The sequence below is a fragment of the Platalea leucorodia genome (assembly GCF_965183815.1).
Source record: "Platalea leucorodia genome assembly, chromosome: 3".
In the NCBI taxonomy this organism is placed as follows: domain Eukaryota; kingdom Metazoa; phylum Chordata; class Aves; order Pelecaniformes; family Threskiornithidae; genus Platalea; species Platalea leucorodia.
The window spans coordinates 4,360,353-4,373,561 of NC_138825.1; the positions used below are offsets into that span (position 1 = coordinate 4,360,353).

General features: G+C 41.9%; 2 protein-coding genes across 5 annotated transcripts in view; one reads left to right on the forward strand and one right to left on the reverse strand.

Annotated features, from left to right (window-relative positions):
• PUS10 (pseudouridine synthase 10) overlaps window positions 1-5,236 on the reverse strand; it is a 35,447-nt gene extending 30,211 nt beyond the window's left edge. Inside the window, exons 1-3 of one of the 3 annotated variants that reach the window (XM_082305354.1) lie at window positions 5,160-5,236; window positions 3,269-3,405; window positions 1,417-1,683 (exon numbers count right to left, since the gene is read on the reverse strand). In XM_082305354.1, coding sequence (XP_082161480.1) covers window positions 1,417-1,683; window positions 3,269-3,405; window positions 5,160-5,181 — 426 coding nt within the window. In that variant the 5' untranslated portion in view covers window positions 5,182-5,236. Of the gene's footprint in view, window positions 1-1,416; window positions 1,684-3,268; window positions 3,406-4,970; window positions 5,007-5,159 lie in introns of those variants that run through there. The other 2 variants (XM_082305355.1, XM_082305353.1) reach the window with 2 other exon arrangements.
• Window positions 5,237-5,375: 139 nt separating this feature from the next.
• Window positions 5,376-12,923, forward strand: PEX13 (peroxisomal biogenesis factor 13). 2 transcript variants are annotated; one of them, XR_014227542.1, is made up of 5 exons: window positions 5,376-5,497; window positions 7,645-8,342; window positions 8,789-8,914; window positions 9,435-12,398; window positions 12,860-12,923. XR_014227542.1 is itself a non-coding variant. In XM_082305356.1 (4 exons), exons 1-4 carry the CDS (start codon window positions 5,424-5,426, stop codon window positions 9,728-9,730), a joined length of 1,194 nt encoding a protein of 397 aa, XP_082161482.1. In that variant the 5' UTR covers window positions 5,376-5,423; the 3' UTR covers window positions 9,731-12,793. The 2 variants fall into 2 exon arrangements, 1 of the variants encoding a protein (XP_082161482.1); XM_082305356.1 differs by lacking the exon at window positions 12,860-12,923 and having other exon boundaries at window positions 9,435-12,793.
• The last annotated feature ends 286 nt before the right edge of the window (window positions 12,924-13,209 follow it).

The window sequence follows — 13,209 nt, forward strand, 5'->3', positions numbered from 1 at the left end:
ACAACCGAAGTCGGTATTTTAAGGCTAAGACCAATTGTATACCGAAATCTTAGTGTAACAAATTACACGTCAGTGACCAAAGGCTAGAACAGCTGACTCAGAATGTCTGTGTTCACAGCAGTGATACAATTCTATGACAATAAAAATGTTTACGCTCCTGGGATAAGACAGGAACAAACAGGTATCCACGGTATTAATTCATAATCACTCTTCATTATAAAAAATGATGTTTGTCACTGGAAATAAAGAACCCAAACACACATCAAACATTTTAAAGTAGGCTAGCAAGAGCTGATGGCTAGATGTCCCTCCTGGAAGTAAGCTTAAACACACAGGGAGAAGTCGTCCAAAATGTCAGTGATTTTAGTGAATGTTAAAGACGAATTCTGAGCTTTCAAGGTGAAATCAACATCTCGGATAAGGAAATTTCCTTATAAAATAGTCAGGTTTTGTGATGCCTTAATAAATGCTGTCAGATTTTCCGTTGCTACTCAAGACAGTAACTCTGAAACAAGCCTTAGGAGTGGATTCTGTAAAACTATACTCTGCCAATGGAAACAAAAAAGAAACATCATGCACTGCAACAACAGCAACTATATACTATGCGTTCTGTTTAGTCTCATTTTTTGGTATATTCATGCTATTAAACCGAATTCTTTTCTGTTAAAACTCTGTTAAACATCTCAAACGCAAGTGTGATTTTTCTCACTGATATTTCAGTTGGTCACATAAGCAATTTTATTGCTCAGAGATGATGTTTGCAACACTCAGTATGCCCATATTCTCTCCTAATTCATATTTTCTCCATTATCTACAACCTGTTGTATCACCAAAACATTTTCTTCTTCTGTGGCTTTCTAAATAGTAGTACATTGTAAAGACAGACTCATGCTATATTAGGAACATGTAGTTAAGCTGAAGAGCACAGCAGTTGATGCCTCCTCATTTTCCCTTCACGTAAGAAAAGTGAAGAGAGGTCACCATTTACAGTGAGGTTTTCCTTGTCATCTAAGCAGCTGAACCTCAGTTTATCTCCTAAATTCATGTAACCACGTATCTGTTAGTCCTCTTCTTAGGAAAATGCGCTCCTAGCAGTCATTCCGTTGCACCTGCACTGCTATTTTTTTTGAAAGTTACATTATGACAAGGCCTGGGTAAAATATGGTCACACTGACAAGTTTTATTTCCCAGCTGCACAAGAGGTATGCAAACACTATCAATGAGCAGTATGTAGTTGAATGGCGCCATCTACATTTCAAATATTCAAAATAGGTAAAGGTTTCGGTTTGTTTCCCGCTATCTTTCTCTCAGTTGTTTAACTGTGTGGTGTTTTTAATCACCAGCTCTATACTGTAGGCCCCAACACACACAAGCTCCAATAAAAGTAGACATAAAGATTAAGAACCAGTTATTTACCTTTTTAACAAAGTCAGCCTTGCAGAACTCCTGGAGAATTCCCAAACACACGTTGCAAACCTTCACAGCTGAGGTGTCCATTGCGGTATTTTCATCATTAACCGAAGGAATCTGCTGGAGCGCTCCGTTGTGGTTCAGGTCATCAGGCTCCTCTTCTGCATGTTCAAGTCTGATTCTCTTACAAGGTGGATCAACTACCTCCAAACAAACTGTATCTTCTTTTTCTTTATTATTCTTGAGAAATTCTTTTAAATCCTTCATCAAATCCTAACACAAACAGAGGAATCATACTGCTGTTGTTTTTATCTCTCTTCTCCAATGCTGTAACAAGCACCTACAAACACAATGCTAAAAGGTAGCACTAACCATTCCAGTTTGCCTTAGTGTATGTAATTAATAACTTGGAATTTATACTAAAAGACATCTACACAATTAAAAACCTCCATGCTGTATTTCTCTCAAAATGTTATCCAGAGAAATTGAATTTTGCTGAACAGACTTCTTTATCATCCACGAAGACGGAAAACATTTTACAGACCTGACTTGCAGAAGTGCATTTATCTTTGGCCCCATCGCTATTCAAGGAAAACAGACGTTAATTGCCTTCTTGTCATTTAGATTATGTTAGAATTTAATTCCTCCAACTCCATTAGCCCAGATGACTAGGAAGAGAGTTGGCTAGTATAGTATGAGAAGAAAATGAGAGCAAATACAGGTGAGGGTGAAATTAACTACATAGAGGAAAAACTTCATATAAAGAGAGAAGCCTACAAAAATTAAAGGATGTGCTGGTGAGGAGAGAGAATTACCTGCATGTCTCCGAATTTTAGGAAGGATGAGAGACAGAGGCAAGACATAGTTCAGAAAGAAAGATTTATTAAAAGGTCTTCAGTAACAAAGACAGCAGTTACTGTGTTGTTGCAACTCAGAGAAAAATTAGGCTGAGATGCAAAAGAACAAAAAATGGCACACGGAATGAACACTTCGCAAATGATTGACAGAAGATGGAAAAGGATAAGGAAGGAAGATGTTAAAAATGAATTCTGGGGAGTCTACACTTGAACAAAGGTGAAACAATCAAGACAGACACCAGAAGATGCAAGCATAAAGACAAGGGATTAGACCAGGTAAATGGAGATGTTTATCTGGCCTACACAATGAGAGAGGTCTCAAAGAACCAATATGGAAGAGGAGCAAATATCCAAAACCAAGTTAAGGAGCATCAAATACAACAAAGGCAAGACTGATTGTGCACAGCTAGGAAAAATATGAAGAACACTCAATTTCAGCACTAAGGTCAGCTAACAAGGATGCCTAATAACACTGTGTTTGACTGATTGAAAAAGGAAGATTTATCCTTAATCTGTGCTCTGCAATTCTTCAGTTACATCCCCCTACGAATTCTACTGGAAGAAGGAAGTAATAGGCAAAAAAGTTTGGAGCATAGATGGTTCCTCCTCTGCATCAGCTGCACTGCCCACAGCCCCTTTACTACTTACTACTTTAAGGGAAAAGAACAGAGGGAACAGTCAGAGCTGCTCTGCTTCAAAAGTGATAGAGCCATGCTGTGCAGAAGCTAACATGCCCTGTTTTCTGGTGTTTTCAGGGAATACATAGCAACTTTCACGGTCAAACTTAACACTTAACCCACAACAATTGTTATATTCCATGATTCTTGTAATTTCTCAAAATTGCACAGTGTAGCAGCAGTCATTTTTCATAACTCATTTTGCAAAGCGTTTTTCTCTCAGGCAAAGAGCCCGAGAATACAACCACCTTCTCCTCCAAGGTAGTGCAAAGGACACTGCATTCATATGTTCACACATTCTAATGAGGAATACGGAGAACAAACCTTGTGTGGACGTCTATAAAGCGTCTGTGATCCCACGCAGCAGAATCTCAAAATACATCGTGGGCAAGTGCCAGTGTTCAGTAACAGCTGAACAACTGGTCTGTCCTTTTCTGTTAGTGAAGACATCTTGGATAATTCTAAAATTAAAAAAAGAAAAGAAAAAAAGCTTAGAATAAACACAATTCAGCAATTCAACAATAAAAGGACTCACATAACTGCGCCATATTTAGAATCACTGGATTTTTTTTTTGTCCTCTAGAGAAAGTTTAGGATACATCTTTGTCTTAAATCAAAGGCCCAACAGAATTGGAAGACCAACCCAAAAAGACCACTGACTTGGAGAAAAGCTTCTGTACTTCCTAGAAAAATCTGAAGTCGAGTTCTGACAAAGGTATGTTGAGCTTTTGCCCAGAGTTTTATCTTTGATAAAGTCCATTACATGACATGTTATTCTTTACTGAATAGAGAAGGCGGGTGGAGCTAAGACATATTAAGCCAAATGTAAAATGGAAATTCCTTCTAAAATTGTAGCAACTAAAGAATCATTCTGATAAAATCACAGAAAAAAAAAACCAACCAAAACCCAGATGCCATGCAACCAGATGTCACACAAAGCCCTAAAGGCAAAAGAAGTCTTTTCTATCCGTTAGCCCCTTCAATTTTTTGAGATTTCCTATCTCAAATATAGGACCACCGGTTTTGTGAGAGATCTCATAATGCTTTTTTTCCTACACGATTATGGCTAATTTGGTTTTCTGTTGCTCTCTCTGCCCAGAACTTTAGAGCATACTGATTTCTTTGGCTGAAATTTAGTAATGGGACAGAACTGTCAGCAAACTTAAGTTCCTGCATTTTTAGAAAAATACAGAAAAACAGAGATTCCCCGTGAGGTGCTCACCCTTACTGGATATCTAGGAAAGTTTAGGAGGCACATAAAATAACCTAACCACAGTTGTTCAAACCAAAGGTTCAATTAGTCTACTGTCACCCAAAGCAGGGATAAACAGATGCCCCAGGAAAATACATGTGTGCAGGGCATATACCTCTGCCAAGGGCTCTCTGCCTCCAGTGATTTCTGGTTTGGGGGATTCCTTTGACCCAGTGTGGTTTGCCTGTCGGTAAACCTTAACAGATCTTTCCTCCAACCCTTCTCCAGTGTCTCTTTGAAATAACTTTGCCTCTACATCCTCAGGCAAGGAATTCCACCGTACCTACTGACAGATGAACCACCTGATTTTGTTTTGGGCTTAGCTCCTGTAAGCAACATTTGATATCCCCCTCGTTTTTGTAGTTTTTGTACTGCAAGAGACGGTGCAGAGGCAGGATACGCTGGCGTTCTCCAGGCCAGCCGCAGCCTGACAGACCTCTGTGTCCCGTCCTACTCAGGAGTGCCTTGCACGGAACCACCTCCGCCGTGGGAAACCTTCACAGCGCGGGAAATGTTATTAATTAAAATGAGTAAATTAATGTTGTTCATTAAAATTAATAAATACCAAAGTGTTATTAATGTTAAGGAGGTAACGCCTTTCCCACGACGGCTGAACGGCGAGGCAGAAGCCACACCGCCCCCCCCGCGACAACCGGCGGGTCGCGATCGCGATCGATCGCGACGAGGCCAGCTCTGACCGGCCCAGCACCCCCCGCTCCCGGCCCGACACCTCAGGGGAGGGGAGGAAGCCCCATAACCCCCCCCCCAACGCACACGAGCGCGCGCCCCCGGCCGTTAGAACCGTTACAGCCCCCCACGCTGAGGCGCCTCGCCTCAGGGGGAACGGGGACCGCTCGGCACAGGGCCGCTCGCCCGCCAGGAGGCCGGAGGCGCCGCGGATGGGCTCCGGGCTGCCGCTGCCCCCCGCCCGCTCCGCCCCGCTCCCCCGGGAGAAGCGATCACCTCCCGGCGCCGCTCGCTCCATGCGGGGCCTCGCCCCCCTTCCCGGGCGGGCAGCGGAGCCGTCACAGGCTTGAGCAGCGGCAAGGCAGAGCGCATCGATGGGTCGGCGAGGAGAGTAAGCTCTGCCCGAACGCCGGCTGGTGAATAGCTCGGCGCTCCCGCGTCGCGCCTGGTGGTGGGCGGGAGGGCGGAGGAGCGCGGCGGGCCGGGCCGGGCCGGGCCGGGCCGGGCCGGGGGCAGAGCGGGGCCCGCAGCGAGGCGGAGATGGCGTCGCAGCCGCCGCCTCCCAAACCCTGGGAGAACCGGCGGCTGGCGGGCACGGTGGCGCCGGCCTTCCAGTGAGTGCTAGCGCCGGCCCCCGGGTCTCCCCTGCCTGTGGCGGGGTTGGGCGTTCGTCCCCTCAGGGCCTCCCGCCTTGGCCTTCTCCCCTGAGGCGAGCTCAAAGGTCGGGCCCAGCCGGGCAGCGCCTCGGCGAGCTAGAGGCTGAGCAGAGCTTGAGGGGGTTTGTCGGTTTGGGTGGCCCAGGGGGTGGGTTACCGGCTGGGGTGGTTTGGGGTCGTTCGCCCTGCTTTGAGGGGTTGTGTGCCGGGCGGGGGGGGGGGTGTCTCCGGTGGGTTCCCCTTCTCTGTGGGGAGAGGGAGCGAGGGGCTCCTGAAAGGGACTGGTCTCAACCCCTACTCGTGTCTGTAGAAAACTGCGTGTTTAGTGTGGTGAAGGTAAGGCTGTACGTGTTGCCACGAGTGGACAAAGCCCGTTCCTGGGGATTATATAGCTGCGTAAACGTGGGTGCCTCTGTGGGAGTGGAGAGGCGGTGGGGTGGTGTCCCCAGGGACTGGAAAAGATGCACGTCTGTGTCCGTCGCTCGTGTGTTCGCCTGGGAATCTGACTTTTTCCAGAAAATCCAACCTGCTCACGTGGAAGGGTGTTGTACAGCAAGTGTTTGTAAACTCCTTCCTTTTTATCAGAAATGAAGGAAAGCTTGGCGGTTGGAGATCAGTCTTGTTTTTCATTTGGTGCTAGCGATTGCAATTAGAGGGAGCTGAAACTGGGCAAAAGGTTAGCTCAAGACTGAACATTCAACAAAATTCTCTGCGTTCGCTGCAAGCTGAAGCTTGCTGAGCAAGAAATTGGATGTTGATTTTTCTTAATAGGCTTATCAAGATCAGTGTAAATTGCTTCAAGCAGCTTTAAAGTGAGGTGTCTTAAGTTGACTATTGGGGAGGGGGGTGTAGTGTGACTTAATAAGTTACAGTACCTGCTTTCTGTGATAATAACTTATTTTTGCTTCTGTTTTTAACTGCTAAGAGAGTTAAAGTCTATGATGGAAAAAACAAACAGTGTAAAGATACAAATATTATTCTTTGCTGTGGCAACCTGTAAGTTTTGCTGAGAGGTAGTTGTTCCCTACCTGATATGGAAATAGTATAGCATGCATGCTTCAGGTTAAAAACAGTGCAGAAAGAAGCCGCTCCGGAGCAATTCAAACTTGACTGTTCTTCTTCTGGTTTGGTTTTTTTTTTTTTTTTTTCCTGTGAATTTAATGGACTACGGAAGTGGGAAGTCATGAGGTGAGGCAGTGAACATGGGAAATGACCAAAATGTTTTGACTTTTAAGATGATAATGTGTGATCAACTTTTTAATGAAACAGCAAAAGTTGGACAGCTGCTTGACAGAATTCAAATACCAGTCTAATACTTGCAGAGTCTTACTACGAAGGGCATAGATAAAATGACTTAAACTTAGGGGCATACAAAGGAATAAAAGTTTACTAAAGTAAAAACAAATAGTTGACTCATAATACCTCTTTCTGCCAACAGTTAACAGGGATAGATTCAATCCCTTGACATGCTACATAAAGGTAATTAGATAGTTTGGGTAGAGGGGGAAATTGGGGGACCCAAAGCCCTTGCATATGTTGTTGTATAATCACTTGGATTCTCAATTAGGTCACACCACCCTTTTCTCTAAGGGTGGATTCAAAGGAGCTCTCAGACTTCCTTCCTGCTCTATCCTTGGCTCATTGCATAGAAGAGCTAAGGACAACTATTGGAAATAAAGCTTTCAGATTGCAAAGTTCATAAGTATTCTTGGTAGTGCATGTGAGAGGCTATTGTGTGCAGAAAAATGACCTAGGTGTTACAGCATCAGATTTGATGGATCTAGAGGTAGCATTTCATGCTTTCTTAGTCAATATAATAAATAGACTGAAAGTTTTTCTGTGTGTACGTTTCAGGTATGCTGCGGTTCCACATTCACGCTGAATATTGCATTATGTTTTCTTTCCCACGAAAGACCTGTATTTCATGACTAGAATTTTTATTTCCTACAAATGTTGTGCAATGTAGCGAGTGTTTGTCTGCCAGGCTCCCTATCCTAGCACTACTGAAACGCACTGTCGTATTTATACAGTTAACGAAGAACTCCAGGGAAATGAAAATACAAACTTATTTTGAGTATTGATTTTGCTTGTCTGAATTTGTTTAGGTCTCCTGACTTGGGTGACAACCTGCTGACCAGGCCTGGACAACCTGCAGTTTTACGAATACCTCCACCTATTTTGCCAAGACCATCACAGCAAACGGGAAGCAGCAGTCTGAGCGCTTTCAGGCCAGCATACAGTAGTTCTTTTTCTCCAGGCTATGGTTCACATGGAACCTCTTTTTATGGAAGCTATAGTCCTTACAGTTACGGATATGGTGGTTTGGGTTATAACCGCTTTCGTACAGATGATATTCCTCCCAGCAGGTTTGTTCAGCAGGCTGAAGAGAGCAGCAGAGGTGCATTTCAGTCCATTGAAAGTATTGTGCATGCGTTTGCCTCAGTCAGCATGATGATGGATGCTACCTTTTCAGCTGTGTACAACAGTTTCAGAGCCGTGTTGGATGTAGCCAATCACTTCTCCCGCCTCAAAGTCCACTTCACAAAGGTGTTTTCGGCTTTTGCTTTAGTGAGAACTATAAGATATCTCTACCAACGTCTACAACGATTACTAGGGCTGCGGAAGAGCTCTGAGAATGAGGATTTGTGGGCTGAAAGTGAGGGGACAGTAGCTCGCGTTGGCCTTGAAGACAAGGCAGCTAACTCTGCAAAATCCTGGCCCATTTTCTTGTTCTTTGCTGTTATAATGGGAGGTCCCTATCTGATCTGGAAACTGCTTTCTACATACAGTGACGAAGAAACAGGTAAAGACGATCTGCAGCACGAGAGAAGTGCAGCATATATTGTTCCTTTTGTTATCACGTGTATAGCAATTAACCCTATACTACAGTAATAGAAGTTAATAGATACTGGGGTACAAGACTGAATTTTAGGCATGTAATACAAGTAACAGCCTGGTTGAGTAGCGTGTTGTTGAGTTAGGATGCAGTTTCATGGTAAGCTTTGCGTGATTCCAAAATCATGGTTCCTTTCTATTTCGGTTTCCTTTCTATTAGATGTGGCAGTTGGGGTGGGGGGAAAAACACTGGTTGGATTGACTCAACAAATCATGCTGTCTGTTACTCCTGTCAGTTCTCTATTGGAAAAGTTTTAGCAAGGAAGTTAAAGTGTTTTCTTCATTTTCCTTTAAAAAAAACACCAAACTTTATAATTCAAAGCAGATAAACTTTTAATTTCTTTTTGGAAACAGTATCTAGTAACTGGGCGAGTGGAGAAGATGATCATGTAGTTGGAAGAGCAGAATATGATTTCAGCGCTCTCTCAGAAGAAGAAATTTCTTTCCGTGCTGGTGACATGCTAAGATTAGCACCCAAAGGTAAGCTTTTAATTTTGTATTTATTTTCTAATTACGTGCAAAGTAAATTATATTGTTAGAGTCTGAAAATGAAAACAAAAAAAAAACCCCACCTTATTCGACCAAGCTCCTCATCCACACTGATTTTTTTTTTTCTGTAAGTTATTATTTGCATTGTAATAAAACTTAGCGAGTAGTTTTGTTCAATTTCCCTAAGATATGACACAGCCTAAGCTTACTCAGGGCATGCTTTGTGGTTACCCTTGTGGTTACCTTTTCCTGACATTGTGAAGATCCCTGGTATGGTGGTGTCACCGATTTCAAAACGACTTGCACTTCACAGTACTTTTCAGCTCACCTCACCAGCACAGATCCTAGTCATTTCTCTTGTGAAGCAATTTGTATTTGCCTTTTATCACAGGGTTATTTCCTCTGCGTGATGAGCCGTTGTGTCATCTACCTTCTGGTGTATTTGTGCCTCAACTGCAATATATTTAGAATTATTTTTTGTAACTTAATGCATTTGCGTTTTCTTCTACAGAACAACAACCCAAGATCCGTGGTTGGCTTTTGGCTAGTTATGATGGCCAAACAACAGGACTTGTGCCAGCTAATTACATCAAAATCCTGGGCAAAAGAAGAGGTAGGAAAACAGTGGACCTGGAAAGGATTACAGAGCCACGGCCAGCCTTTACCAGCACATCTGTTAGAGGATCCACTGCTGCTGTGACTTTAGAGGAGCAGGAAGCTGCTTTTAATTCTGTTTTTGCTGGAAGTAATAAAGTTCCTGTTGCATCTGACTCCACTGCGGTTAGTGGAGAGAAACAGGAACTCTAATGCACTTTCATCAACAAAGCAACCGAACTGTGCTTTATTGATAAAACTTACGGTTTGTTGAAAATCTGTGTTGTAGTGGAACACTGATGGGTCTGTACCAGTTATTGCTGCTACTGACTGGTGAAGGGATGGAGAAATGATTGCTCAGATTTGTAGTATTTATTTTTGACTCGCCTAAGGCTGTACATTAGTGATTCTACCCAACCACCTGGCAGCAACTCTAAGATCTTGAGACGAGGAGAATTGAGGCATTTATAACAAAGCAAACAAAAAACAAACCAGGGACTGGCAGCCTATCCTTGTTAAGAAGACAAACTATTGCTGAAATCTGGAGGTTAACATCCAGTCTTCATTGGAATGTCGGCTTGACAAGAGGCCTCTTCAATAGATGTGCAAAGGGAAGATAGATTTCTGTAAGATGTCCTCCAAAACTGGACGCTGAGGACCCTAAAAGAGTAATAGTGCATCGTTTCACCTTGAAAGGAGGGAGAATTGCAAGAGGTTTAGGCGACACAATCAAATTGTTAGAACTTCTAAGTTGCTTGCTTTTCCTAAGAAGTAGGGCTTCTGTCATAAAGACCTTAGCTCTTATAAAAAAGGGACTTGTGAGAAAGGGGAGAGAAATAACACTTAAAAAGGAAGAGCAGTGAGGCTTCAGCAGTAGTTGTAACCCGTTCTCTTGTTTTCATGAAGAGAACGTTAGGATAAAGGGTATCCTGCAGTCAGGCACTTTCCAGCGAACTTATTGTTCTGCCCTTCCGTGGCAAAAACTAACTTTGCATCACTCCTAGCCATTTTGTGTTGTAGCCTGTTAACTGCCTGTCAATAGTCCATCAACTACCATCTCCATCTCAATTTATTTCTGTTCTTTATTGTTTTTATATGAACGTCAAAATATCTATCCTGCCTTTTAGCGCAGTAGGAAAGCATTGGGTTGGGGGAAGTTTAACGTAATTCGAGTGGCAAAGAAAAAGTAAAGTTTCTTGCCTAATTGTCTCGGTTAGGTAAGGTCTTGGAGTTAGCCCTTTATGCTGCCTTTCAGGTGGTAAATTTTGCATCTGCCCATAAAATTTGAGGGCTCTGGTTTATCAAAAGCCATAAAAACATTAAGACTGTTCAAAGTATTTAGTATTTTCTTCATATTGGTGTTTGAGAATTCTCTATTGAAATACTGCTTTGGGGTTTTTTTAATGAAGCAAAGATAATTGAAACTTTTTTCTTTGTAGTATATGTGTATAACATGTTGAGCTTCTGAAGGTTAGAGCAATGGATAAAATAACTAAAGCTTGTCTTAATCATTAAAATAGCTTTTCTTTTTTATTTTGAAGGTATTCAAAAGTATTAGTGAAAGCAGGGCACGTGCCTTTGCTTAATTGATCCAGTAGTTTCAGTGTGACTGTTTCTACAGAGATCTTCAACACTCATTATGGGTTCGCAAAGCTTTCAGTATTTATACTTCAATTGCATTTGCTGGCCTTAAGTTCTTAGAATTCTGTTCACCACAACAAAACTCTGACAAGAAAAATTGAAGTGAGCACAGTTTTATTGAGGTAGAGTGGCTGAAAAGACGGGTATTATGCTGGAACCTTGGATTTTAAAGTCATCTCTGAATGCCCGTTGTTGATAATTAGAGCAACAATTTAAGTGGTTGTGCTCAGGTATCGGGAGATGGTGCGAAGAATCATTTTTACTAGATTGTTAGATCTTCAGATGCAGAGGAAAAGGAAAGAGTGGTTAAAGGGCAAATGAGAAACTTGAGATGAGGTTTACTAGGTTTAAAACAGAACACGTTCCTGAGACATTTTCCTGTGTACCAGGGCATTGAAAACAATTATCTATATTTGGAAATGACATCTGTCGTTGAAATAAAAATAGCAAACAATCCCGAAATACGACATATATAGAGGAAAAAAGAGGGGGGTATCAAGTGTACAGTTCTGCTTACAGTGTGTATTCGTGGAGGGAATTAATTTACTGTTGTGAGATTTCATTAACGGACCGTCAGCCTCTCTTGTGTCAGTGAAAGGCTTCAATCAGAGGAAGGGTCTTTTAAATAAATGAACAAATAAACCCCAAACTTTTTGTAGAGTATCCATTCAAGTAGACTTCTGTTTTCCTGCTCAGAACAAGTTGGGAAGACAGTGCCGTGATGTTTGTTGGAATCTTTAAATCTTACTGATTTTTAGAAAGATTGATTTCACTTTCAGGTCACACTATTTTGAAACAATTATTTTAGTAGGAAGATAGGTTATTAATAACTGACTTGTCTTTATAGTAGTTTGACTTAGTCTACCAATTGCTGTCATAACTGTATCTGTTAAATCTTGACAAGAATTTTGATCCTTTCAATCTTGTGATTGCTTTAGTGGAAAAAGAAGGCTCTGAGGAAATGAAGTAAGTTACTTAACTCACAATTAATTGTACGGATTGCAGAAGGGGTATTAAAACTCACTGAAGTAAAATATATACCGTGCTTTAAGATTTTGATTTTTTTTTTTTTTTTTTAATGAATGAACTACCATCAGGAAAAAAAAAAAGTGAGTCCTACAGTTTCATTGTCTGTGTTTCTGCCCATATGTCAGGCCACGGAAAAAACCTCTAAGTGAATGCTGAGTGAAAAAGGGAGGCTGGGTGACAGGCTGCTCGAGACTTGCACAACTTTAGAAAGGTGAGAAGCCTAAAAGGAGCAGGTGTGGCTGCAACAGCAGTATGTAGAAGGGGAGATCAGAAAAGAGATGCCGTTGAAATATCGCTAACCTTACGCATTAGGCAATTGACTCTTATTTTAAGATCTGTACATACTAAGTTACCTTTATGTTGTTCTTTGGAACTCCTCATATACCTGTAGCAGACCTAGAAGTCTGTACCAGACCTATGACGTTTGTTTATATAAGGCTTTAGTTTAATCTTACTTTAATCTTATTGCTACTGTTCAGTATACCAACCATTTTATGCTTGAATACTATCTGAACTAATGACAGATGCCAGTTTTGACTGGTTCTCTGGGTGCTAGCAGTACGCGAACACGCACACGTTCAAAGCTTTGTTCAGGTTTCTGAATAATAATAAATTTAAAATTTTCTCGTTGTCTAGTAGAACTTAATAAAACTGTCCGCTTCTTTTGCACAGGTTCAAAACCTCTTCCTTCTGTGGAACTAGACTGCATCTGAGCTAGTAAGATTGTTTTGACTTATTTGGCGATCTTGGTGAAATTTGCTAGTGAGGTAAATACAAAGAAAATACAGTTTCTTATTAATCTGTTTGCCATGAAAATTTTCCAGAAGAGGTAGAAACTCGGAAACCAACACAGTGATTTTCTTGATGCACCATAGCCATTGTAGAAACAATGTCCGCAGCAGTAGCAGAACTGCACTTATTTTACAAAACATAGATAACACGAAAAAGAGATGTTTTTGAGTAGCTTCTTCCAGTTTTTTATCCATGCAGGTGTGGTTGTGTGTTAGGATTGGCCAATGTTT